This window comes from Urocitellus parryii, chromosome 3 (assembly GCF_045843805.1).
Source record: "Urocitellus parryii isolate mUroPar1 chromosome 3, mUroPar1.hap1, whole genome shotgun sequence".
NCBI classification, from domain to species: Eukaryota; Metazoa; Chordata; class Mammalia; order Rodentia; family Sciuridae; genus Urocitellus; species Urocitellus parryii.
The window spans coordinates 21,843,066-21,868,572 of record NC_135533.1 but is presented as its reverse complement, the minus strand read 5'-3'; the positions used below and the strand labels follow the sequence as shown (position 1 = coordinate 21,868,572).

Below are 25,507 nucleotides of genomic sequence, written 5' to 3'. Positions count from 1 at the left end.
TTGTGTGTGTGTGGGGGGGGGTACTGGGGATTGAACCCAGGGCCTTGTGCATGCAGGGCAAACACTCTACCAACTGAGGTATATCCCCAGCCCTAAATTCCCACATTATTAAATATTCTTAGAAAATACCAATTTTACCCATTATGTATATGCTATGTAGCTTATTTCACCAGTCTATTGTTTATTAACTGTTCTTCTAAATCTTGTTTACTACAATTAATTACTATAATTTGAGATGGATTTAACATAATTACTGTGCTTATGATTCACTAATGCGGATTATTTGATTAAAACTATATTTACAATGTGTGTTGCAAATTATATTTTTGGATGTCACAGAAGAAATTTCTTTGAACTATTGAGATCAGTAATTAGAAATGAGATATCTCTAATTGCTGCTTTTAATGATTTTGTATAGTCAAATACCGTAAAAATCTTAAGTCATTGCTCTTTATAATGATTTGAATGTATTATATTAGATTAAACATCTATGAAAAAACTTCAACTCCAGTTTTTTTTAGGAGTATAACAATTTTCTGCTTCGCTCAGAAGGAAATTATAATTTAAATCAGTGGACTTGGCAGCTACTTAGAAATAAGAGATTTATTAGCATTGTGTCTAACACATACATAATTACATCAAAATTCAGCATATCTAATTTGGGTTTATCTCTTAAGTTTTGGCATTATGACCATGAACACAAGGGGTTTAGCAGACTCCCTGTATGTAAGCTCTGTATTTAACAGTAATTATGTTTAGAAGATGATCTGTCACAACACTAGAGTTTTATGATTTGCTGTAGAACCTGTTTTATAGTAGAAGTACTTTCTCATATCTGTATTCACTCAAGGTAACATATATGGAGTTTTCGCCATTTGCCAGATGCTAATGTAATAGGGAGGGAAAAGCTTTACGGCTTCTCACGCCACTGAAATTCTCAGGAGACAGGTTGGTGAGAAAAATAGATTTATTCAAAGCCAGCTTTGAGGAAAATAGAGGAGATCTTTTTATTTTTCAAATCTCCATTTTTGGAGATACCAAAAGCCTTTTTAAGAGAAAAGGAGAAACCAGGCTTAGTTGTGCCTGCCTGTAATCCCAGCTACTTGGGAGATTGAGGTAGGAAGATTGCAAATTTAGGTCAGTCTCTGCAATTTAGTGAGACCCTGGGTCAAAAGAAAAAATAGAAAGGGATGGGGTTTTAGTTTAGTGGTACCATACATCTAGGTTCAATCTCTAATCCTACAGGGGTGGGGAAGAGTAGAACAAAAGGGTAGGAACTAGACACATGTAGATTTAAGTTAGGCTGTGTTAATCCAGGAGCATGTCAAATTTAAATTCCTTGACATCTATTCTCAGCATGAGGAAATAAGAGCAGTTATCAGAAAGTTGGGATGCAGAACAGTAGTTATCAGGTAGTTGTTTATAAATTCAAAGGGGTCTTGTTTCATTAAGTCAAGCATTGGTGATATAGTACTCTTACAACTGATCCCTGTTCTATAATAGTTATATGTTTACTTTTTAAATTTCTTTTTTTTTTTAACATTATAGTGTCCTTTATTACCATGTTGTTATAATTATTATAACAATAGTAAAGAACACACCGACCTGCACAGGATGCAGAGAACAGGAATGATGAATATCTCATTGGGAGGGCATAGTTCCATGACAGGAAGACTGTGTCTTTCATATTCTTAGTTCATGTTGAATTCTGCACTTTCTTCTTTTGTATTGTTTCATTTTTTGGTGCTGGTGATTGAATCTAAAGGTACTGTACCAAATAGAAAATCCTCCAGCATATTTTCTTTGTAATTTTTTTTTGTTTTGTTTTTGTTTGTTTGTTTGTTTGTTTTTTATTGTTGGTCGTTCAAAACATTACATAGTTCTTAATACATCATATTTCACAGTTTGATTCAAGTGGGTTATGAACTCCCAATTTTACCCCGTATACAGATTGCTGTATCACATCAGTTACCCTTCCATTGATTGACAAATTACCTTTCTAGTGTCTGATGCATTCTGCTGTCTGTCCTATTCTCTACTATCCCCCCTCCCCTCCCCTCCCCTCCCCTTTTCTCTCTCTACCCCTTCTACTGTAAATCATTTCTTCCATTTGTATTATCTTGTCTTACCCCTCCTTTCCTCTTATATGTCATTTTGTATAACCCTGAGGATCGCCTTCCATTTCCATGTGGTTTCCCTTCTCACTCCCTTTCCCTCCCACCTCTCATCCCTGTTTAATGTAAATCTTCTTCTCAAACTTTCGTCCCTACCCTGTCCTTCTTTACTCCCCTTATATCAAAGGGGTCATTTGGTATTTATTTTTTAAAGATTGACTAGCTTCACTTAGCATAATCTGCTCTAATGCCATGCATTTCCCTCCAAATTCTATGATTTTGTCATTTCTTAATGCAGAGTAATACTCCATTGTATATAAATGCCACATTTTTTTTATCCATTCATCTATTGAAGGGCATCTAGGCTGATTCCACAATCTTGCTATCGTGAATTGTGCTGCTATGAACATCGATGTAGCAGTGTCCCTGTAGCATGCTCTTATTAGGTCTTTGGGGAATAGACCGAGAAGGGGAATAGCTGGGTCAAATGGTGGTTCCATTCCCAGCTTTCCAAGAAATCTCCATACTGCTTTCCAAATTGGCTGCACCAATTTGCAGTCCCACCAGCAATGAACAAGAGTGCCCTTTTCCCCGCATCCTCTCCAGCACTTATTGTTGTTTGACTTTCTAATGGCTGCCAATCTTACTGGGGTGAGATGGTATCTTAGGGTAGTTTTGATTTGCATTTCTCTGACTGCTAGCGATGGTGAGCATTTTTTCATGTACTTATTGATTGATTGTATGTCCTCCTCTGAGAAGTGTCTGTTCAGGTCCTTGGCCCATTTATTGATTGGGTTATTTGTTATCTTATTGTCTAATTTTTTGAGTTCTTTGTATATTCTGGTTATTAGGGCTCTATCTGAAGTGTGTGGAGTAAAGATTTGTTCCCAGGATGTAGGCTCCCTGTTTATCTCTCTTATTGTTTCTTTTGCTGAGAAAAAACTTTTTAGTTTGAGTAAGTCCCATTTGTTGATTCTAGTTGTTAACTTTTGCGCTATGGGTGTCCTATTGAGGAATTTGGAGCCCGATCCCACAGTATGTAGATCATACCCTACTTTTTCTTCTATCAGATGCCGTGTCTCTGGTTTAATGTCAAGCTCCTTGATCCATTTTGAGTTAACTTTTGTGCATGGCGAGAGATAGGGATTCAGCTTCATTTTGATGCAAATGGATTTCCAGTTTTCCCAGCACCATTTGTTGAAGATGCTATCCTTCCTCCATTGCATGCTTTTAGACCCTTTATCAAATATAATATAGTTGTAGTTTTGTGGGTTGGTTACTGTGTCCTCTATTCTGTACCATTGGTCCACCTGCCTGTTTTGGTACCAGTACCATGCTGTTTTAGTTACTATTGCTCTGTAGTATAGTTTGAAGTCTGGTATCGCTATACCGCCTGATTCACACTTCCTGCTTATCATGATCAAGTAGGATTCATCCCTGGGATGCAAGGTTGGTTTAATATACGGAAATCAATAAATGTTATTCACCACATCAATAGACTTAAAAATAAGAACCATATGATCATCTCAATAGATGCAGAAAAAGCATTCGACAAAGTACAGCATCCCTTTATGTTCAAAACGCTAGAAAAATTAGGGATAACAGGATCATACCTCAACATTGTAAAAGCAATCTATGATAAGCCACAGGCCAGCATCATTCTGAATGGAGAAAAATTGAAGGCATTCCCTCTAAGATCTGGTACAAGACAGGGATGCCCTCTCTCACCACTTCTGTTCAACATAGTCCTCGAAACACTGGCCAGAGCAATTAGACAGACAAAAGAAATTAAAGGCATAAAAATAGGAAAAGAAGAACTTAAATTATCACTATTTGCAGATGATATGATTCTATACCTAGCAGACCCAAAAGGGTCTACAAAGAAGCTATTAGAACTAATAAATGAATTCAGCAAAGTGGCAGGATATAAGATCAACACGCATAAATCAAAGGCATTCCTGTATATCAGCGACAAATCCTCTGAAACAGAAATGAGGACAACTACTCCATTCACAATATCCCCCCAAAAAATAAAATACTTGGGAATCAACCTAACAAAAGAGGTGAAAGATTTATACAAGGAAAATTACAGAACCCTAAAGAAAGATATAGAAGAAGACCTTAGAAGATGGAAAAATATACCCTGCTCATGGATAGGCAGAACCAACATCATCAAGATGGCGATATTACCAAAAGTTCTCTATAAGTTTAATGCAATGCCAATCAAAATCCCAGCAGCATTTCTTGTAGAAATAGATAAAAGAATCATGAAATTCATATGGAATAATAAAAGACCCAGAATAGCAAATACTTTTTAAATTTCTTAAATTCTTTTAACTCTTTTTGTTCTAACCATTTTAGCAGATTGGATGTATTTGAAGAAATGGAGAATTGAGAATCAAAAGATTTGGCCTCTATTCATCTGGGTCTGCCTATAATCCCTTTACAACTTTGGCAAATTTATGTAATTTCTCTGAACCTGATTATTCATCTGAAAATGAGGGGATTGGACCAGTTGATCTTAAGTCTTCATCTAGCTCCAGAATCTTGACAATTTAATTTCATTCCCTTCTGCTGTTTGGCTGTAAAACTAACATTAAAGGGCTGTGTGAGTTACATCTGCAAGAACTGATATATCTATAAATATATTTTCATGAAAATCTTAAAGGCAAAATCTTATTTTAATTTTGGCTCCAGGAATGTACTTATTAACAGTTTTTAAAAACATAATGAGTCTTTATGTTTTTTGACCCTTTTAGACTTTTAGCAATTAACTAAGTCCAAGTTATCATTATAGAGAAGACTTTGACCTAATGATTTGCTATAATTAATATATTGCTGAGCTATGAATGATAATACTTATTTTCAATGTAACCTTACTTCTTTGCTGACTTTAGTATCTTTCATATTTGGTATGTTATTACCTCTGATAAAAACAGATTCTCTCAAAACTATTAGTAATAGTAATTTTCCCTAATTGTTTCTTCTACCTGTTAGTATAGCTTTGCTGGTTACAAGCTTATGAAAATATTTTAAATTGTTAATATAATAATTTTAACTTATTTGATAGTATATGTGAATGAATTAGTTCATCTAAAAATATTCAAGAACACTAAAGACAGTTTTGAAAATGAAAGATAATGAAATAGTACTAGCATTACCCGATATTTATAAAGCTACACTTTGTTACAGATTAACAGAATAGAATAACAGCATTAAAATATCCCTAGATATGTTTGATAATTTAGTATATGGTAAAGTTGGCATTTCTAATCAGAGAGGGAAAGTAGATTATGATATAAATCTTTAAGAGTTGGCATTTTAAAAAGAAAAAATGAAGATCTGGATCCCCGTTTGACTCCAAAAGCATAGAAAACAAAAAAGGAGAGAGGGAAGGGGGCAAGGAAGGAGGGTTTATAGAGATAAGCATATTTATCTCTATAAATCAAATTTTTTTCATAACTTTTTTTCATAACTTTCTTTTTTCTAATTCCATTGATACCACTGTAATAGCCCAGTTAATGAAGATGGAAATAGTGGGCTTTTCATTCTTCATATTGTATGATGACTATGATTTTATAAAAATTTATGTAAAGTTAAGTGTGTGGCCAAGTAATTTATATATATATATATATATATATATATATATATATATATATTTCCAACCATATAGGACTGTGTGTTAAAAGTGATGACTTTTCAAAAGTGGGAATTTTTCAAAAGCAAGATATTTTAATTATAAACTATTAAGAGTATTGTTTCTTCCATTCTGTCTTCCCTTCTTTTAAGAAACTTTCTAGTGGCATGAAGACAGTTTTAAAGATTGGACCAAGACAAAATTTAGTTTAAAACGAATTTAATTTGGCATTTTTGGAATATTTTTGGATTGAGATCACTTCTGCATATTCAGTTACTCTGTTAATATCTAGGAATTAGAATAGTTTTAAGAAATGCTCATACCACCACTATGCTGACTCACCTGCCCAATGACACAAAGCTACAAAACCAGTTACAAGGCCAAAATTGTAATATAGATTTTTAAAACAATCTAGGATTGGGAGCAGATATTTTCAAACATGCCATAAAACCCAGAAATCATAGAGAGATTGTTTGATATTTTGCAAATCAATAAAATTATATATGAATACTTAAATATCAAATAGTAAATGACCAACTAGCAACTAAGATAAAACTTAGTATCTTACTGTAAACAAAAACTCTTAGAATAAATCAGTCAAAAAGGGATAATCCTCTAGTAAGACAGCTGCACATGGCTTGAATAAATACCTCAAAGAAAAAAATAATTCAAATAATGAGGAAATGTACTTCTATAAAGATGCTCAACTTCATAATTTTTAAAATAAAAATTAAAAGATCATTCATGAATGTTGGTATGGTCATGAGAAAGCGGACATTCTCTTAACTCTGGATGAAATGTAAATTATTACAGTCTTTTGAGAATACTTTTTATCAAAATATGAAAGATATATACTCTATTTATTTTATAATACTTTTTTAATTGACAAAAAAATTTTACATGTTTTTGGGGTACATATAATGCAGTATATGTATACAATGTATGATGACCAAATCAGGGTAATTAGCATTTCCAGTTCCTCAGATATGCATCATTGATTTGTGTGAGCAACTTTTGAACTCTCTTCTAATTATTTTGAAACATATAACAAACTGATGTAAACTACAGTCACCTTACTGTTCTACAGAGCACTATTGCTCTAATCTAAGTGTAATTTTTCAACATCAATATTCCCTCCCCTCTACCCTTCCTAACCTCAAGTGAGAACTCCTCTACTCTACTTCTAGATCAACGTTTTTAGCTTTCATGAATAAGTGCTATTATACAATGTTTGTCTTTCTGTGCCTGACTTATTATCATCCCAGATGTGATGAGGCAAAATGGGTTAAAAACTTAAATATAGAACAACATGTGATTATATAATATATAATAGGAATATAATTATAATATTAATATAATATATAAGCTTGAGATTATTATTTCCAACCTATTTCAATGCACCTGTGTGAGTTTTATTGAGATATATATATTCTTTAAATAAGCACTTTTCCCCCAGGAATTGTTCCTACTCACATAATTTACAGCTACATTTAAAAAATAAATGAATGAATGAAGAAGTAAGTAACTAAGTAAATAAAGATGTACAGATATTTATTGCAGTACTCTTTGCAAGGGGAAAAAGTCTGGAAACAACTTTTAATTGTTCACCAGTTTATGTGGTTAACCATTGGTTAGATGGTTGATCCATTGAATGAGATTAATGTTTTGTAGCTTAATATAAATGAGGTAGATCAGTAAATACAATATTGTTGAATGTCAAAAACTAGTTACAGTTTTACAAAAAATAAATGATGAGTGGTGGAAACCCAGGCTTAAGAAAAAATAATAATAATTTGAAACTGGAATTGTTGCTAGAGCTTAATAAGGTTCTAGCCAACACTTAAAATATCCCAAGTTTAGATGATAAGAATGTGGCAACATTGTTATTTGCCTACCCAATTATCTATTGATTCTTTCTTATTAAACAAATCATAATTTTGTTTAATGGCAAGTTGCCCAGTCCCAGAGAATGAATCATAATTAGTTTAAACCAGTCATTATTACCCTTTTGCAGATTATTTCTTCACATCTTTCCCATATAACATAGTTCTGGCCAGTGAGACATAGAAAACTCAGCTGGAGGACTTTGGAGAAAAAAAAAGTCCTTTCTAATGAAAATGGAGCTAAAGAGTCTTTTTCCATCCCTTTGTTAGGTGTTCCATACAAGGATATGATGTTTAGAGCTGATACTGACAACTTTCAAAAATGAGGGGAGGAGAAATCCAAGATAATTGCAGAGATGTTAATCTAGTACCATGACCATGTTTTGGTTGAACTATCAAAATAGTCCTGAGACCGATATGCAAAATTTTGTTATATGAGCTAATTAATCCATGTTAGGTTATCTTGATTCCTAACAAAAAGAGAACTCTTTTTATTAAGTTTCTTATTTCTGTGATAATTCCAAAGCTTGTTCTTTTCCTATGCTAAAGTAATCAATAATAAATATGGGATTTTGACCATGAAGTTAAAGGAGAGGTGTGTAATGCAGTAATGTGTCTTCTTTTGGAATTGAAAAGACTTTAAAAATATTGCTATTTTTATCCCCCCTCTAAGATTTCCTTATAAGTTAAAAATTCTGACAACCATCTTCATTTGCTTATTAGATAAGTCAAGAAATGAGAAAAAAAATATGATTCAGACTGTCAGATAAAATATTGTTTGACTTCCTCTTTTAGTTGTCCTATTTTAAGTTTTGAAGGTTCTGGAGAAGAAATAGGAAAATTGGAGGATTATTATTGTGATTTCTTACAAAATTTCTAAAAATAACAGATGGCAGTGATAGTTGTTTGTTATATAATTCTCATCCTCTTGTTTTTTCATACAAGTGTCCTTTCAAAATGTGTTCATTATTAACATATGATCTCATTTATTCATCTTCTTGATTAATTTTTCTTTGAGTCAGTTTATTAACTACTCTTGTAAGATTCCTGGCATTGAGTCAAGCTTTTTGGCAGTTGAGTTTAGAAGTCTTTAAAGTCATTGTAAATTTGTCCTTTTTCTCTCCTTCTCCCCCACCCATTATAAACTTTTAAATTGAAGGTTGTATTAGTAGTTGTGACATGTTAATATAACAGCTTCTTTCTGGGTTTTGGCCTTTAAGTCTTTTTGGTTGTTGATAATACCATTTTTATTGAACCAATTATTGTAATTATAAATGTACACGTAATTAGTGAAGCAAAATTCAAACAATGTAGACTACTATAAAATACTTCTGTCAACGTAGTAGACTAGCATAGACTCTTAATTCCATTACCCAAAATCAAAACTGCAGAAATAAAATTGAGAGGCAACTAGATTTCAAAAATTAATTTTAAAGGAGTCTGAAGGCTGTCTCTCACCCACCTTACATCAGTTCTTGTCCTTTCACTATAGAAGCAAAGAGCAACATTATGGCCTCACAGAAACTATTGGAGTTCAGAAGTGATACAGATATGTACTGATATCTGCTTTCAATAGTTTATTTTTTCTTCTGTTCTTCCTTTAAGTCCAGGGAGACTGCCATCTGCTTTCCCCAAAGATTGAAAAGTGTAAAATCCTTACATAGGGGCATGCTAGTATACAGAAGTGATTAACTGGTTCTTTGTGCCTAGGCATCACTGCCCTATGACTCCCTTCATTTCCCTTAAACTTACTAGTACTGTTGCCAGTTCAAGCCTAGCTTCTGAGTACTCTGAGATGTATCTTAGCAGAAGGAATAGCTTATGTCCTGAAAAGTATTACCACATAGACCAACATAATAGACAGTTATCTCAAAAGAAATTCATAAATTTACAATATATATGATCTCAAGCAGTGTTGTTAGAGTAGATAAACCAAGAATTTAAAATAAATGTGATTGCCTTTCAACCAGAACCTCCATCTTTCAGTAGTTTGCTAAAATGAGGAACACGAAGGGAAAGAGGACAGGTTCCTGACACAGGTTCTCTAGGCATTATAGAAAACATGGAGTTGTTCCTTTGGTCACATACATTTCAATCTATATGATAACTGGTACTGTAGACCTCAAGGGGATGAGTACTGTTCAAAAAGGAATGGGTACATGGCAACAAATGTTATCATGGCAAAACTGAGTGTACATTCTGTCAGCAGTACTGGGTACTGTGGCCCACACCTGTCATCCCAGTGACTCAGGAGATTGAAGCAGTAGGATCACAACTTTGAGGCCAGCCTGGATAATTTAGAAAGACCTTATCTCAAAAATAAAAAGAGCTGGGGGTATAGCTCAATGGTAAAGTGTCCCTGTGTTCAGTCCCTAGTACCAAAAACAAAGCAAAAATTCTTTCGATATTTTTGTAAGCAAATAGAGACAAGATTTTTGCCAAGAGAATTAATTTGTTTATTAAGCATATCAAGTACTCTTAAGACTCATGGCATCTTATTAAATTGCATGAAGGAAATGATCAGGAGGACCAGTGGAAAGGAACCTGAACTGCTAGAACCTATTCCCTATTAATTCATAGCATAATTAAAACAAAAAAGTCTGTGTAAAAACAAAACAAGTTCTGTATACTTAAAGCTATAAGGGGACATATGCTACAATCATAATATAGGCTAGGCGTGTTGTCACACACCTGTAATCCAGCAGCTTGAGAGGCTGAGATAGGAGGGTTGCAGGTTCAAAGCCAGCCTTAGCAAGGGACTAAGCAACTCAGTGGGGCCCTGTCTCTAAAAAAAATACAAAATAGGGCTGGGGATGTGGCTCAGTGGTTGGGTGCCTCTGAGTTCAGTCCCTAGTACCCTCCCCGCTCCCCCAGAAAATAATACAATACATGTAAGCAGGGTGAGTGAATTAATCATTTGAAAAATTAGAATGAATACACTTCCAAAAAGAAGTAGGGAAAAATAAAGAGAAAGTATGAAAGAAAGGCTACATGTGGTGGTGCATACCTGTAATCCTAGCTATCAGGAAGCCGAGTCAGGAGGATCGCCATCCTGGGCAACTCACTGAGATCCTGTCTCAAAATAAAAAGGGCCAAGATATAGCTCAATGGTAGAACACTTATTAGAGGCCTGTGTTTGATTCCCAGCACTGCTGCCAGGAGAAAACAAACTAAGAAATATAGAGAATAGTTGTACACATGCCAACATCTTAAAAGGAATTTCAGTTAGAAAAATAAAAATTTTAAGAAGACAAAGGAAATGAAAAAAATAAAAGAGGAGGTAAAATTTTCAGAATGCAAAAAAGATGAAGGGCTTCCTATTGGTGAAAGAGTTCATGGCATATCAGACAAGACAAGGAAAAATGCAAACTTAAGCATATTAAGAATATCACAGAGAAAACTCTGAAAAATTTTTGAAAGGACAGATAACGTATATTGGAATAATAAGGTAGGAATATATCAGAGTGTTTAACAGCAGTACTAAATGGAAGAAAACAGTAAAGTTAAGAACTACCCAGTGGTAGAGTGCTCGCTTAGCACATGCGAGGCCCTGGGTTCACTCCTCAGCACCCATTAAAGAAAAAAGACAAATAGACACAGGAAGAGATGCTAAGCCTGCTTAATCATTAGGAAGTACAGATCAAAACCATGATAAAAATGCTACTTCACACACACTAAGATAATTATATTATGAAAGACAAACAATAGCCAGGCACGGTTGTATATACCTGAAATCCAGTGGCACAGGAGGATCCCAAGTTCAAAGTCTGTAAACAAAAAAAAATATATAAATTTTAAAAAGGGCTGGGGATGTGACTCAGTGATTAAGCACCCCTGGATTTAATAGGTGGTAGCAAAAAACAAACAAAACCACAATAACAAAAGTTATTAAAAAAACAATATGTTGATAATGATGTGGAAAGATTGGAACCTTTATAAAATGGTAAAATGGTGTGGGCATGAGGAGATGGAAAGTGACTATTAATTAGGTTACAGTTTTCTTTTTGAAGTCATGAAAATGTTCTAAAATTGGAAATGATTTCACATCATTTCACAATGATGTGATTATACAAAAAATAACAGTGTCCATATTAAATGAGTAAATTGTATGGTATGTGAATTATATCTGTTTTTTAAAGCCATAAAACGCTTGAGTAGGTAATAGCTTTGAGTATAAAACTTGCAGGCAAAATCAACAATATGAAGTGTAAGTGTCATATTGGATATCAAAGATGAAAGAAATGGGACATGAATAGTTTATAGTATGCTTTGGGTAAAAACTTTTTTTTTTTAGTTTTAGGTGGACAACACAATATCTTTATTTTATATTTATATGGTGCTGAGGATCGAACCTAGTGCTTCATGCATGCTAGGTGAGCGCTCTACCACTGAGCCACAATCCCAGCCCCCCAAAAAACAATTTTTAATAATACCTAATAGTACAGCTTTATAAACATTGTAGTCTTACCTCTCTGGGTATTATAAACCTACTCACTGCTTCTGTTTACACAAGGCAATCCTTTCATTTTCTCTTCTGCCACCAGTATTCTTCTAAGCAGAATTTGATATTATATAAAATGAAATGTATAAAATTTGATTTTATACTTTCTATGCTCATACATGCACCTTTCAGTCCATTGTTTCTTTAATCCATTCTCTTTGATGGCATCCTCCCTACTGTACCATTATATAGAATTTGGATTTTCTTTCTTTCTCCATTAATTTCCATTCCTCTTCCAAATTTCTATTCCTTCAGTGGGTCCTTATGTAGGGATTCTAAGGTAAATAATTTGTTGCATGGGCTCATTTAAGATTATGCTTCCTTAATGATTCTGTTTTATTGTGGAACAGAGGTCAACAAACTTTTCATATAAAGAGCTTAGATGTGAGCTGGAGTTGTGACTCTGAAGTAGAGCACATGTCTCACATGAATTTGATCCTTAGCACCACATACAAATAAATAAATAAAGGTATTGTCTCCATCTACAACCAAAAAAATTTATTTTAAAAAAAGAACTAGATGTGATGATTATTTTTACTTTTGCCTGCTGTACTTTGCAGTAACCTTTCTATTTGGGGGTGAGAACAACCATAGGAAACATATAAATGAATGGACATGGCCTGATAAGACTGAGCAGGCCAAATCAAACCATAGTTTGCCAAGGTGTGTTTGAGAATTCTTAATTCATGTACTCACTATAAAGACAAAATAAGATAAATTTAAGTGGAATACATTTAGGTATTTATATCTTCTACTTTCACCACTTAGGGAAGAGGTCCCATTTCTTCACTGTTTTATCTTTCTTCAGGATTATCTGAGGAACAGTGGTTAGAACCTCAGCACATCCCGTGAAAATTTACCAAACTTTATTAACAGAATACCAGACTTAACCACTGAAACTATGGTGTGAGAGTTGTTATTAAGATTAGATCAGTGACTATAAAAATAAATATAGTGCATAGATGCATACAAATTATGCATTATATTTTATATGTGCTTATAATTTTGTAATATATAGACTGTGGATTACATTTGGATAGTCTTTGAAATGTCCCAAATTTATTGAATAGGAATGTAAAAGGACACATGAATTTAAATAAACTCAGAAGAAATCAGTATTTGGCTGTACAAAATTAGACTAAGAATCAGTCCAGGCGTGGTGGCACACACCTGTAATCCCAGCAACTGGGATGGTTGAAGCACGAGGATTACAAGCTTGATGTTAGCCTTAGCAATTTAACAAGATCCTCAGCAATTTAGCCAGACGCCTGTCTCAAAATAAAAAAGGACTGGAAATGTATTCATTCAATTGAACACAATGGATTCAATTCCCCATACCAGAAAAGGAAAAAAAAAAAAAAAAGAAATCAAGATCAGTATAGCTAGCATCTCCTGCCGTCATATTCTAGATTGATATAAGTATTTTTCTTCAATCTGATGTTTGTTAAGCTTTTTGAGGATTTGATAATTATTCATGGTTAAAAGAAATGTAGTGTTGAAGCAGTGACATTATTTTATATCTTAGCAATTATGTTGTCAAATTGCTGAGACCATAAAATATATAAACTATATATATACTTTACAACTAATGTGTCCAAATAATAAGAAAAATTTGCATTTGCTATATCAGTGTATTATAAATTACTTGATAATGCAGAATGATCATAACTTATTTAATGGATTCCTTAGAAAAAAATTCTACCTGGGGAGTAAAAGATTCTCAGGAAAACAAAATGACATAATATACCTCAGATTTTTTAATTTTTTGTAGAAATTATTATATGTCATGAACAGATATTTGAATGATCCTGATCTTATTAAACAAACATATCTCATTTTTGATCTAAGTTTTTTTGTTTCCAGGTCAAAAATTGAATATTTTATCTCTACTTTTAAATGAAACTGACCCAGTAATAAGTTAATTAAAGCATTATCTTTTCTACGTTGTATACCTCTCTCTCCTTCTAGCTCCATTCTGATAGTGGACATTCATTTATTCTTTCAAGAAAAAGTTTTAAAAAATGTTCAACATCTATAGTAATTAGAGAACTGCAAATTGAAACTACCCTGAGATTCCATCTCTAGTCATAATGGCAGTTATCAAGAATACAAACAACAGGGGTTAGGGTTGTGGCTTAGCGATGGAGTGCTTGCCTATCACACAAGGTCCTGGGTTCAATCCTAAGCACCACATAATAGATAAATAAAATAAAGGTATTGTGTCCAACTACAACTAAAAAATATTTTTAAAAATTACAAACAACAATGAGTGTTGGCGAGGATGTGGGGATAAAGACACACTCATACATTGCTGGTGGGACTACAAATTGGTGCAACCAGTCTGGAAAGCAGTATGAAGATTCCTTTGAAAACTTGAAATGGAACCACCATTTGACCCACTCCTCAATGTATACCCAAAGAACTACATCAACATTCTATAGTAATGCAGCCACATAAATGTTTATAGCAGCTCAATTCACAATAGCTAAAGTGTGGAAGCAACTTAGATGCCCTTCAATAAATGAATGACTAAAGAACCATGGTATACACAATGGAATATTACTCAGCATTAAAAGAGAATAAAATTATAGTGTTTGCAGGTAAATGGATGGAGTTGGAGAGTATCATGCTTAATGAAGTAAGCCAATCCCCAAAAAACAGGGCCTGAATGTTCTCTCTGATAGGTGGATGCTGACCTATAATGGGGGGGGGGATGGGCATGGAAAAAATGGAGGAACTTTGATTGGGCAAAGGTGAGGGAGAATGGGAGTAGGAAAGACGGTGGAATGAGATGGACATCATTACCCTAGGTACGTGTATAACTGCATGTGTGGTACAACGCTACATCGTGTATAACCAGAGAAATGAAAAGTTGTGCTGTGATTGTGTACAATGAATCAAAATGCATTCTGCTGTCATATATACCTAATTAGAATTAATTAATTAAAAAAGAAACAGTTCAGTAAATATTGTATGTCAGGCCCTATTCTAGGCTCTAGGAACAAAATAGTGAACAAACAACCTCTGCCCTTATGGAGGTTACATCTAGACAGGGAAAAGGCAATAAGCCATCTTCTACTGTTTAGTGAAATGGATTATGGGGTTGGAGCTCAGTGGTAGGAGGGCTTTGCCTAGCATGTGCAAGGCATTGGGTTTGATTCTCAGCACCACATATAATAAATAAAATAAAGATATTATTGACAACTAAAAAATATATATATTAAAAAAACAGATTATGCCGTTTGTTAGAAGATAAGTACTGCAGATACATAGAACAGGATAAAGATGTATAATATTTTATTTTAAAGAGTTAGTACTAATCTATGTAACATGAATATTGTCATCTTATTTTTTTCCCCCAATTTATAGTTCCAATGACAGGATTCACACAGAGAGCAACTATTGATCCAGAACTGAATGAAATACATGTCTTATCTGGACTCAGCAAAGACAAGGAAAAAAGGGAAGAGAATGTCAGAAATTCATTCTGGATCTATGACATTGTGAGGAATAGTTGGTAAGCAACCCTTAACTGTGCTGTAGTCCCAATGTTATATTTATGTGAGGTTTATTCAAAAGATGAGAGAAATAAGAGGTTTGTGTTAATTTAAATATCCATATTTTTTAAAAATCGGTGTTTTTATAATGTCAGTATCATAGATAAAAATCTGTGTGTATACAGGAGTGTTGAGTGAATGGAATTCTGTGTTGTGCAGTTAGTAGATAGTTCCTTGTCAGGGAGTCAGGAGAATTATATTTAGTCTGCTACAAAATAGATGTATGAACTTGAGAACAATGCTTTTTTTTTTCAGTTGACACATTATATGTAAATGGTGTATAATTTTTCATTCTTCTGGTTGTACATGATGTAGAATCACATTGGCCGTGTAGTCATATATATACATAGGGTAATAATGTCTAATTCATTTTACTGTTCTTCCTAGCCCCAGGCTCCCTCCCCTCCCTTCACTCCCCCTACCTAATCCATAGTACCTATTCTTTCCTAGCTCCCCCAAGACCTTATTGTGAATTAGCATCCACATATCAGAGAAAACATTTAGCCTTTGGTTTGGGGGGGATTGGCTTATTTTGCTTAGCATGACATTCTTCAGCTCTATCCATTTACTGGCAAATGCCATAATTTCATTCTTCTTTAAGGCTGAGTAATATTACATTGTGTTTATATACCACATTTTCTTTATCCATTTATCTGTTGAAGGACTCCTAGGTTGGTTCCATAGTTTAGCTATTGTGAGTTAAGCTGCTACATCACTGTAGTATGCTGATTTTAAGTCTTTGGGGTATAAACTGAGGAGTTGGATAGCTGGGTCTGAGGAATCTCCATATCACTTTCCATAATGGTCACACCAATTTGCAGTCCCACCAGCAATGTATGAGTGAACGTTTTACCCCACATCCTTGCCAACATTATTGTTGCTTGTATTCTTGATGATTGCCATTCTGACTGGAGTGAGATGAAATCTTAGAGTAGTTTTGATTTGCATTTCTCTAATTGCTAGAGATGTTGAACATTTTTTCACAAATGTGTTGTTTGATTGTATTTCTTCTTCTGTGAAGTATCTGTAAAGTTCCTTAGCCGATTTATTGATTGGGTTATTCGGGGGGGTTTTTTGGCATTAACTTTTTTGAGTTCTTTATATATCCTAGAGATTTATGCTCTATCAGAGGTGTATGTGGTAAAGATTTTCTCCCATTCTGTAGGCTCTCTCTTCACGTTATTGTTTCCTTGCTGAGAAGAAGCTTTTTAGTTTGAACCCATCCCATTTATTTTTTATTTTTTAAATATGTATTTTTTTAGTTGTAGATGGACACAGTGCCTTTATTTTATTTATTTATTTTTATGTGGTGCTGAGGATCAAACTCAGTGCCTTATACATGCTAGGCAAGTGTTCTACCACTAAGCCACAACCTCAGCCCCCGTCCCATTTATTGATTCTTGATTTTACTTCTTGTGCTTTAAGAGTCTTGTTAAGGAAGTCAAATCCTAGGCCGATGTGGTGAAGATTTGGGCCTACTTTTTTTTCTATTAGGCACAGGATCTCTATTCTAGTGCCTAAGTCTTTGATCCACTTTGAGTTTTGTGCAGGATGAGAGATAGGGGTTTAATTTTATTTTGTTACATCCATTTTGTGGATTTCCCAGTACCATTTGTTGAATATGCTATCTTTTTCCCAGTAAAAGTTTTTGGCAACTTTGTCTAGTATGAGACAGCTATATTTATGTGGATTTGTCTCCGTGTCTTTTATATTGTACCATTGGTTTATGTGTCTGTTTTGGTGCCAATATCATGCCATTTTTGTTACTATGGCTCTGAAATATAGTTTAAGGTCTGGTATTTTGATGCCTTCTGCTTTACTCTTCTTGCTAAGGATTGCTTTGGCTATTCTGGGTTTTTTATTTTTCCAAATGAATTTCATGATTGCTTTTTCTTTCTTTCTTTTTTTTTTTTAGTTATACATGACACAGTACCTTTATTTATTTATTTGTTTGTTTATTTTTGTTGTGCTAAGGATTGAACCCAGTGCCTCACATGTTCTAGGCAAGTGCTCTACCACTGAGCCACAACCCCAGTCCGCTTTTTCTATTTCTATGAAGAGTATTGTTGGGATTTTAATATAAATTGCATTAAATCTGTATAACGCTTTTGGTAGTATGGCGATTTTGACTATGTTAATTCTGCCTATCTAGGAGCATGGGAGGTCTTTCCATCTTCTAAGATCTTCTTCAATTTCTTTCTTTAGTGTTCTGTAATTTTCATTGTAGAGGTTTTTCACCTTTTTTGTTAGATTGATTCCCAAGTTGTTTTGTTTTTTTTTTTTTTTTTTTTTGAGGCTATCAAATATGGGGTAGTTTTTCTAATGTCTCTTTCAGTAGATTCATCACTGAGAGAACAAGCTTTTTTAAATGTCCCCAGGTCTTAGTTTTTTATAAACTGTAAAAGTTTGACTAGAGTAAATTGAGGACATTATTACTTAGCATTTCCAGAGAGGACCCTTTGTCACAGAGCATCTCACAAAACTGGTTCTGCACAGTTTGTTTGGGAAATATTGACCCAGAAGATCCAGCTGTCACATTCTGTGGTGGCACCAGAAATAAATATTCTACCTAACAGAAACACTTCAAAGAACTTCCTCCATTTGGTAATGGATAGTAGTACTCAGAAACTAAGAGATTTATTGTTTTCTAAATAGGATGTTTATTTATAATCAGAATGAAAGCAGTGTACTGTGAGTCTTTTTATTGTGAATAATAAACAGGATTGCCTCCCTTTCAACTTTCAGTTTGAGCCTTTATATGTACTGTTTGTGTTTCACAGCATGAGATAGGTTGTTTTAGAGTGAGCTATTTGATGGCCATTAAAAGAATTTCAGAACTCAGTTCTAACAAATGCATATTGTTTTATGAGAGTTATCAGAACTTTAAGCTTTGATGAGAACAAATATATAATTTGATTTTTTGTTGGTAATTGGCAATTAATTTGCTTGCTATATTTGTATTAACATTGCTGCAAATTTTCCAGAGTAGAATGCCTTAAAAGCAATGTCTTGCAGGTCTTGCGTCTATAAGAATGATCAAGCTGCAAAAGACAATCCAAGTAAAAGTCTGCAGGAAGAAGAACCATGTCCAAGATTTGCCCACCAGCTTGTTTATGATGAGTTACACAAGGTGTGTTCACTACTTTGACCTGTAAATATTTTGTGGCCTAATCTGAAAAAACCTCCAAATATATCTCTTTCTGATTTTTTAAGTGGATTTGAATAAAAAGTTATGATCTATAGCAAATAGTAGTATGTGTATTAGATATTCAGTATCAGTTTTCTCTAAAATTCTTTAAGAGAACAATTATTTTTTTCATAGGCTATAATTCTTGGCACTTCTCTTTTGAAAACTGTTATTGGCTGCTTCTACACTTGTATATCATATATAAAGTCCTAGGTCTAATCCTTAGCTCCACACACACACACAAAAAGTACAGTTTTGAGTATTTGGGTACCTTTGCCAATGATACGAAAGGAGGAGATAGATTTGTAAACTTCCTGGTTTTAGAGACTTTCCATTGTGTAAAGAAGCCATTTTATCTATATTTTTCTGTATGAATGACCTGTCTTCCACCATCCTTTTGAAAATCATCGTGCATTCTGAAGTTTGAATGTAACTAAGTATTTAAAGTGGTTTCTTTAACTATTTCTGCCTTTAATTAAGCAGGTAGTTTAGTGATTAGACACAGATTATATGGAAATTTACTGACAGAGCCCTGTTCTTTCTGTTAAAGCTACAGGTGATTAAAAGTCTGGGCTATATAGTTTGAGACCCCTAGGTGAAAGATACATGAGATGAATAAAAGTCTCTTAGAGTCTTCCAATTTAGAAGGTTAAATGAATTTCACATGTGGAACAGAAATAATATCTCTATGGTATAATACTGATACTGCCCGTTATCAGTGACAAGTTCTGCTCCCTCACATGTTGAAGTTTGAATAGCAGAGAATCATGCCGAGGCAAGCATATAAAGCAGGGTTTACTTTAAAAGGGGTAATATAGACTTCTCCCTGGAGGGAGAAGGGGGCCATAGCTGGTATCCTGGTATACCAAGAAGCAATGTGTTCTACCTCTTTATGTCTTTCTTCCCCTTACCTTTTTCCTTCCTGCATACCTGTGACTAGCCCAGGATATGCTCAGTGGGATGGCCAAAAGGTGGGAAACAGGTGGGCCGAAAGGGGAAGGGCAGAAGGGAGCGGCCCTGGGACACATTAATTAACAACTTTATAGCTCCCTGTAGGTACCTGGGACAGTTCCTCAGCAATAGATTGGAGCAGAGTAGAATGCCTTAAAAGCAATGTCTTGCAGGTCTGGCATTGTGATGCCTTCTGCTTTACTCTTCTTGCTAAGGATTGCTTTGGCTATTCTGGGTTTTTTATTTTTCCAAATGAATTTCATGATTGCTTTTTCTTTCTTTCTTTTTTCTTTTTTTTAGTTGTACATGACACAATACCTTTATTTATTTGTTTGTTTGTTTATTTATGTTGTGCTAAGGATTGTGCTAAGGTTCTTGATCAGGGTGGAGGAAAGGCTCTGAAGGAATTAACATTTCAGTCCCTCAGGGAGCAGTCCCCAACTTCCAGTACTCACTCAAATTGGCCTCCTTGATCTGACCTGACTCAGTTTATCTATCTGTATTGACTTCCTGTCTAATTTTGGCTTTAATACCATTGACTGTAGTGTTTTAAAATTTCAGGAAATGCTTTAAAACTTTTGACAGAATAACATTAAAACTCTAATATAAGCCAGGCACAGTGGTGCACGCCTGTAATTCCAGTGGCTCAGAGGCTGAGACAGGAGGATCACAGATTCAAAGCCAACCTAAGTTGTTGAGGCTAGCCTCATTCTCCTGCCTCAGCAATGGTGAGGTGCTAAGCAAATCAATGAGACCCTATGTCTAAATAAAATACAAAATAGGACTGGAGATGTGGCTCAGTGGTTGAGTGCCCCTGAGTTCAATACCTAGTATGAGGTGGGGGGGGAAGGGGGGAGAAAGGGTAGGGGTGGGGGGAGGGGTGGAGGGAGGGAGTAGGGGGGCTGGGGGAGGGGTGGGGAGGTTGGGGTTAGGGGGCGAGGGGGGTTGAGGGGGCGGGAGGGTTGGGGGGTGGGGGAGATTGAGGGGATAGGGGGGATGCGGGCCACAAAGCATCTAATATAATAGTGAAATCATTATTGCTTTCCTTTTACATTTCTTTTTTGGTATTAATTAAATAATTTTAAAACTATTTTACAAATTATATGTTCCATTTAATATTTGGTATTTAGGTTAAAGCAAAATAAGATAACATTTTTATAAGGTTTTTAGATTCAGTGATTCAATTCAACACGTATGTCAGTTTTTTAAAAAAATATTATTTGCTATTTTGATCAATACTTGATTAACTTGATAATGCCTATTATTTGTTGTCTTCCACAAATTTATCTTGGATTAAATTCTTCCCCTAAGTATTTGTTTGTTTCTTTTCTATCATTGCTTTTGTTTTATGTCTTCTGCTATCATTATAATTGTGGTAATACAACTTATTTCAGTATGAAGTATAGTTTAGGAAAGTAGCCATAGTGCTTTATAGCTCAGTGGTAGAGTATGCATGAGACCTAGGTTCAATTCCTAGTTATTTAAAAAAAAAAAAAAAAGTTTGGGGGACATTGGGGGTAGAAGAGGAGGGGAGGGGAGTCTTTGGTAAAAATTATATTTGTAGTATTACATATTACTACCCAAATGAAAACCTTATACCAGGGCTTCTATAGTTTCTTGAAATATATGAATTTTTAAAAATTTGGTTTGTTGTGTTTACCATAGGTTCATTATTTATTTGGTGGAAATCCAGGAAAATCTTGCTCTCCAAAGATGAGACTTGATGACTTCTGGTCACTGAAATTGTGTAGACCTTCAAAAGATTACTTATTGAGGCATTGCAAGTATCTCATAAGAAAACACAGGTATGAAAATAATTTACCGAAAACTTTAACATTATTGGCTATTGTTGGTAGCTAGCTCTGGAGATCTGACTTTGTTTTTGCAACTCTAACAAGAAAAGAGTGTAGCCACATGTGGTGGTGCACACTAGTAATCCTAGTGATTTGGGAGGCTAAGGCAGGAGAATGAGGCTAGCCTTAACAACTTAGCAAGCCCCTGTCTCAAAATAAGAAAGAAAGAGGGATGGGGGTGTAGCTCAGTGGTAGCATGCTCCTGGGTTGAATCCTCAGTACACCTGTCCCACCAAAAAAAGAAAGAAAGAAAATAGCATAAATACTGTGAAGATCATATTGTTTTGTAGATGCTTATTTTTTGCTTTTCTCTCAAAGGCAAAGTGCTAAGATTTTTAATACAGGGAAAGTGAAATTCTGTGAATATTAAAATAATAGAAAAAAAATTTTGTGAAGGCTGTGTACCTACTTTGGAATAACTCAAGTCCTAACTACTACAAATCAGATCAGCTTTAGAGTATTGATATATGCCTGACTTGTTCTTAACTCTTCATAGTGAATGTGGTGGTATATTAGATTACATATCTTTATGGTTTGATTTTTCACAATATAACTTTAAAATATGGTTATAGTTTTCTTTACCAATTAAGTTTTGTTTTTGTTTTAATTGTCACTTTATTTTCCCTTTTAAAAATATTTTGGGGGCTGGGTACAGTGGCATATGCCTGTATACCCAGTGATTCGGTGGTTGAGGCAGGGTGACTGCAAATTCAAAGCCAGCCTCAGCAACTTATGGAAGCCCCAAGCAACTTAGCAAGACCCTGTCTCAAAATTTACATTAAAAAGGGCTGGAGATGTGGCTCAGTGGTGGAGTATTTGCCAAGATTGCATGAAGCCCTGGGTTTGAGTCTCAGCACCACAAAATAATAATGGTATTCATAATAATGCTTTCATTAGATAGGTAAAATGGCAGTTTATGGTGCAAACATCATTGCATCATTGTTAGTGACTTTTCCTAATTAAGACATAAAGTGAGCCAGGTGCAGTGGCTTATGCCTATAATCCCAGTGCTAGGGCAGCTGAAGCAGGAGGATTACAAATTCAAGACTAGCCTCATCAACTAGCTAGTCTTGAGACCCTAAACAACATAGTGAGACCCTGTCTCAAAATAAAAAATAAAAGGGGCTGGGGATGTGACTCAGGATTTAAGTGCCCCTGAGTTTAATCACCAGTACACCCCCACCCCATAAAAAGGAAAAATAAAGTGAGGAGTGAAAATGGATAAAGAATTTTTTAAAATGAATCATTTAAATATATGATGAAAGATTAACAAATCTTGTGAGTGTGAGAATAATTTATGAAATAAAGAAATTGAAATTAAAAGATAGGAAGTTTGTGATTGGAAACATTAGTCTTGGAAATTAGCTACTATGGGAAAAGAAATGTGTTACCTTATCTCAGAACTTAAACAAAAAAACCTTTAAAGGAGAATTTAAGAATATATAAAGAACTTATCCATTCATATAAACTGTTTTCAACTAAAGTTAATAATAGTAACATAAAAATATGAAGCATAGTATTCTTTTCTGTTTATGATTGCTTTTTGCCTGTATTCTGATAGCTAGTGTCTAAATGGAAAAAGGACTAGGTCTTGATGGATAGACCTGGTATTCATTTTAAGTCTTCTGTCTTGACCTCTCTGGAGATCACTTTGCTCATTTGTAGAATGGCAAAAGCAACCACATAAATGGTGTACTAGATTTTGTCCTAGGCTCTATGGATTTATCAGTGAAGAATAAAAAGAAAAGTTCCTGCCTTCAAAGGGAGATTAATAATAATTATATAATAAGTACTATGGAAAAAAAAAACAGGTTAAGAGCTATTGTTACAGGTGAAAGAGCTGGAGGGTTGTTTTTTTGTTTGTCTGTTTTGTTTTGTTTTGTTTTTTTGTACTAGGAATTGAACCCAGAGGTGTTTTACCCACTGAGCTACATCCCCAGTCCATTTTATGTTTTATTTTGAGGCAGGGTCTTGCCAAGTTGCTGAGTCTGGCCTCAAACTTGCAATTCTTTTGCCTCAGTCACCCAGCTCACTGGGATTACAGAAATGTGCCACTATACCTGGCTTGGAGATGCAATTTTAAATAAAATTATTAGGGTAGACCTCACAGCCCCCACCAAAAAAAAAAGACTTTTTGTTTATTTGCTTCTACTTAGAGACCTAATGGATATGAGGGAATGTATTGTGTAGATATTTAGGGGGAGATGTTCCAGAAAGGCAAGGCTCTGAGGTTAAAAAATATGCCTGGATTATTTGAGGAGTATAAGAAAGGTAGTGTGGTAGAAGTGAAATGAAATGAGTGAGGTGATTAGGTGAGATGAGGTCAAAGAGATACAAAAAGGGAAGGACCTTTGGCGCCTTCTCAGCATTTGAACAGTGAGGCCCAAGGAGAATGTTTAGGAGACTAGAACAGTTCTAACTACCAGGAGCTGCAGTAGTCACATTTTTTTTTGTACTTTTTTCTGCTGCTTTGTCTGCTTCTGCTATTTAACTGACTGCTCCTAACTTTGTTCCCTTGGCTTCAGGACCTGGAGAGAGAGGGTTAGATCCAACATTTCATGACTTCTATTTATTGCCCTCTCTATTTGCCTTTTACATGTCCTTATATATCTCACCTTTGATTCTTGGAAAGAATTCCTAGGGGGGCTGGGGATGTGGCTCAAGCGGTAGCGCACTCGCCTGGCATGCGTGCGACCCGGGTTCGATCCTCAGCACCACATACAAACAAAGATGTTGTGTCCGCCAAAAACTAAAAAATAAATATTAAAAAAAAAATAGGGCTGGGGATGTGACTCAGTGGTTGAATGCCCCTGAGTTCAATCCCTGGTACCCAAAAAAAAAAAAAAAAAAAGAATTCCTAGGAGAGAGTGGCCCTTTTGGGAAGACTTTTGCCAAGCCACTTTATAACCTGTTGATCAAGCTTGAGACTGTTGACAGGTTTAATATGTTGTAAATAAAATGTAAAATGACCTCTGCCTAAGGGACTCTCATTGAGGACTAGCAACTTGGCTGTCCCTTTCAGGGTATTACTGGTACATGAGAGTTATGATATTTTCCTAGTCTTTGTCTCCTATCTAATGTACAGATAGCTTGCAACTAAGATTGCCATCAGCCTGAATACCTCTGGGAAAGGCCAAAGCAAATTATATGAGTTTTCTTTGTCTATGATATTTAGAACAGTGTGACAATTTATTAGAAATAAAATACATAATTAAAGCATGTATAATTATACTTTAATAAAAGGACATTATCTTATTTAAATAGACCCTGATAGTTGTGTTCTCCCCACCCTTCATGGTATACAAGATTAAACCTAGGAGTGCTCTACCACTGAGCTACATCCGCAGCCCTTTTATTTTTTATTTTGAGACAGGGTTTCCCTAAGTTGCCCAGGCTGGTCTCAAACTTGCAGTCTGGGCTGGGGTTGTAGCTCAGTGGTAGAGCACTTGTGTAGCATGTGTAAGCCACTGGGTTTGATCCTTAGCACCACATAAAAATAAATAAATAAAATAAAGGTATTGTGTTCATCTACAACTAAAAAATTAAAACAAGAACTTGCAATCTACATACCTCATCCTCTCAAATTACTGGGATTGCAGGTATGTGCCATTGTACCCCGCTACATTTTTTTTTAAGAGAATGTTTCTGTTGCCTGGAATGCCCAAAGCCCTGGGGTTAAATCCCGTGTGTGTGTGTGTGTGCGTGTGTGTGTGTGTGTGTGTGTGTGTCTCTGTCTCTTTTACACACACACACACACACACCCCAAACAAGCAAAAACAGATCAAGAGAACTCTTTTCCTTTTCAGTTTTGGAATCCACCTGTA

At 34.9% G+C, this 25,507-nt stretch overlaps 1 protein-coding gene and 1 non-coding gene across 3 annotated transcripts in view; one reads left to right on the top strand and one right to left on the bottom strand.

Annotated features, from left to right (window-relative positions):
- The window catches only part of Mkln1 (muskelin 1), a 176,866-nt gene that overhangs the window by 125,169 nt on the left and 26,190 nt on the right, over window positions 1-25,507 (top strand). For both annotated transcript variants that reach the window (XM_026392770.2, XM_026392771.2), the window contains 3 exons: window positions 15,505-15,652; window positions 18,708-18,822; window positions 21,496-21,635. In XM_026392770.2, coding sequence (XP_026248555.1) covers window positions 15,505-15,652; window positions 18,708-18,822; window positions 21,496-21,635 — 403 coding nt within the window. The remainder of the gene's footprint in view (window positions 1-15,504; window positions 15,653-18,707; window positions 18,823-21,495; window positions 21,636-25,507) is intronic.
- Trnaa-ugc (transfer RNA alanine (anticodon UGC)) lies at window positions 16-88 on the bottom strand. Its single transcript has one exon. It is a non-coding gene; the product is annotated as a tRNA-Ala (tRNA).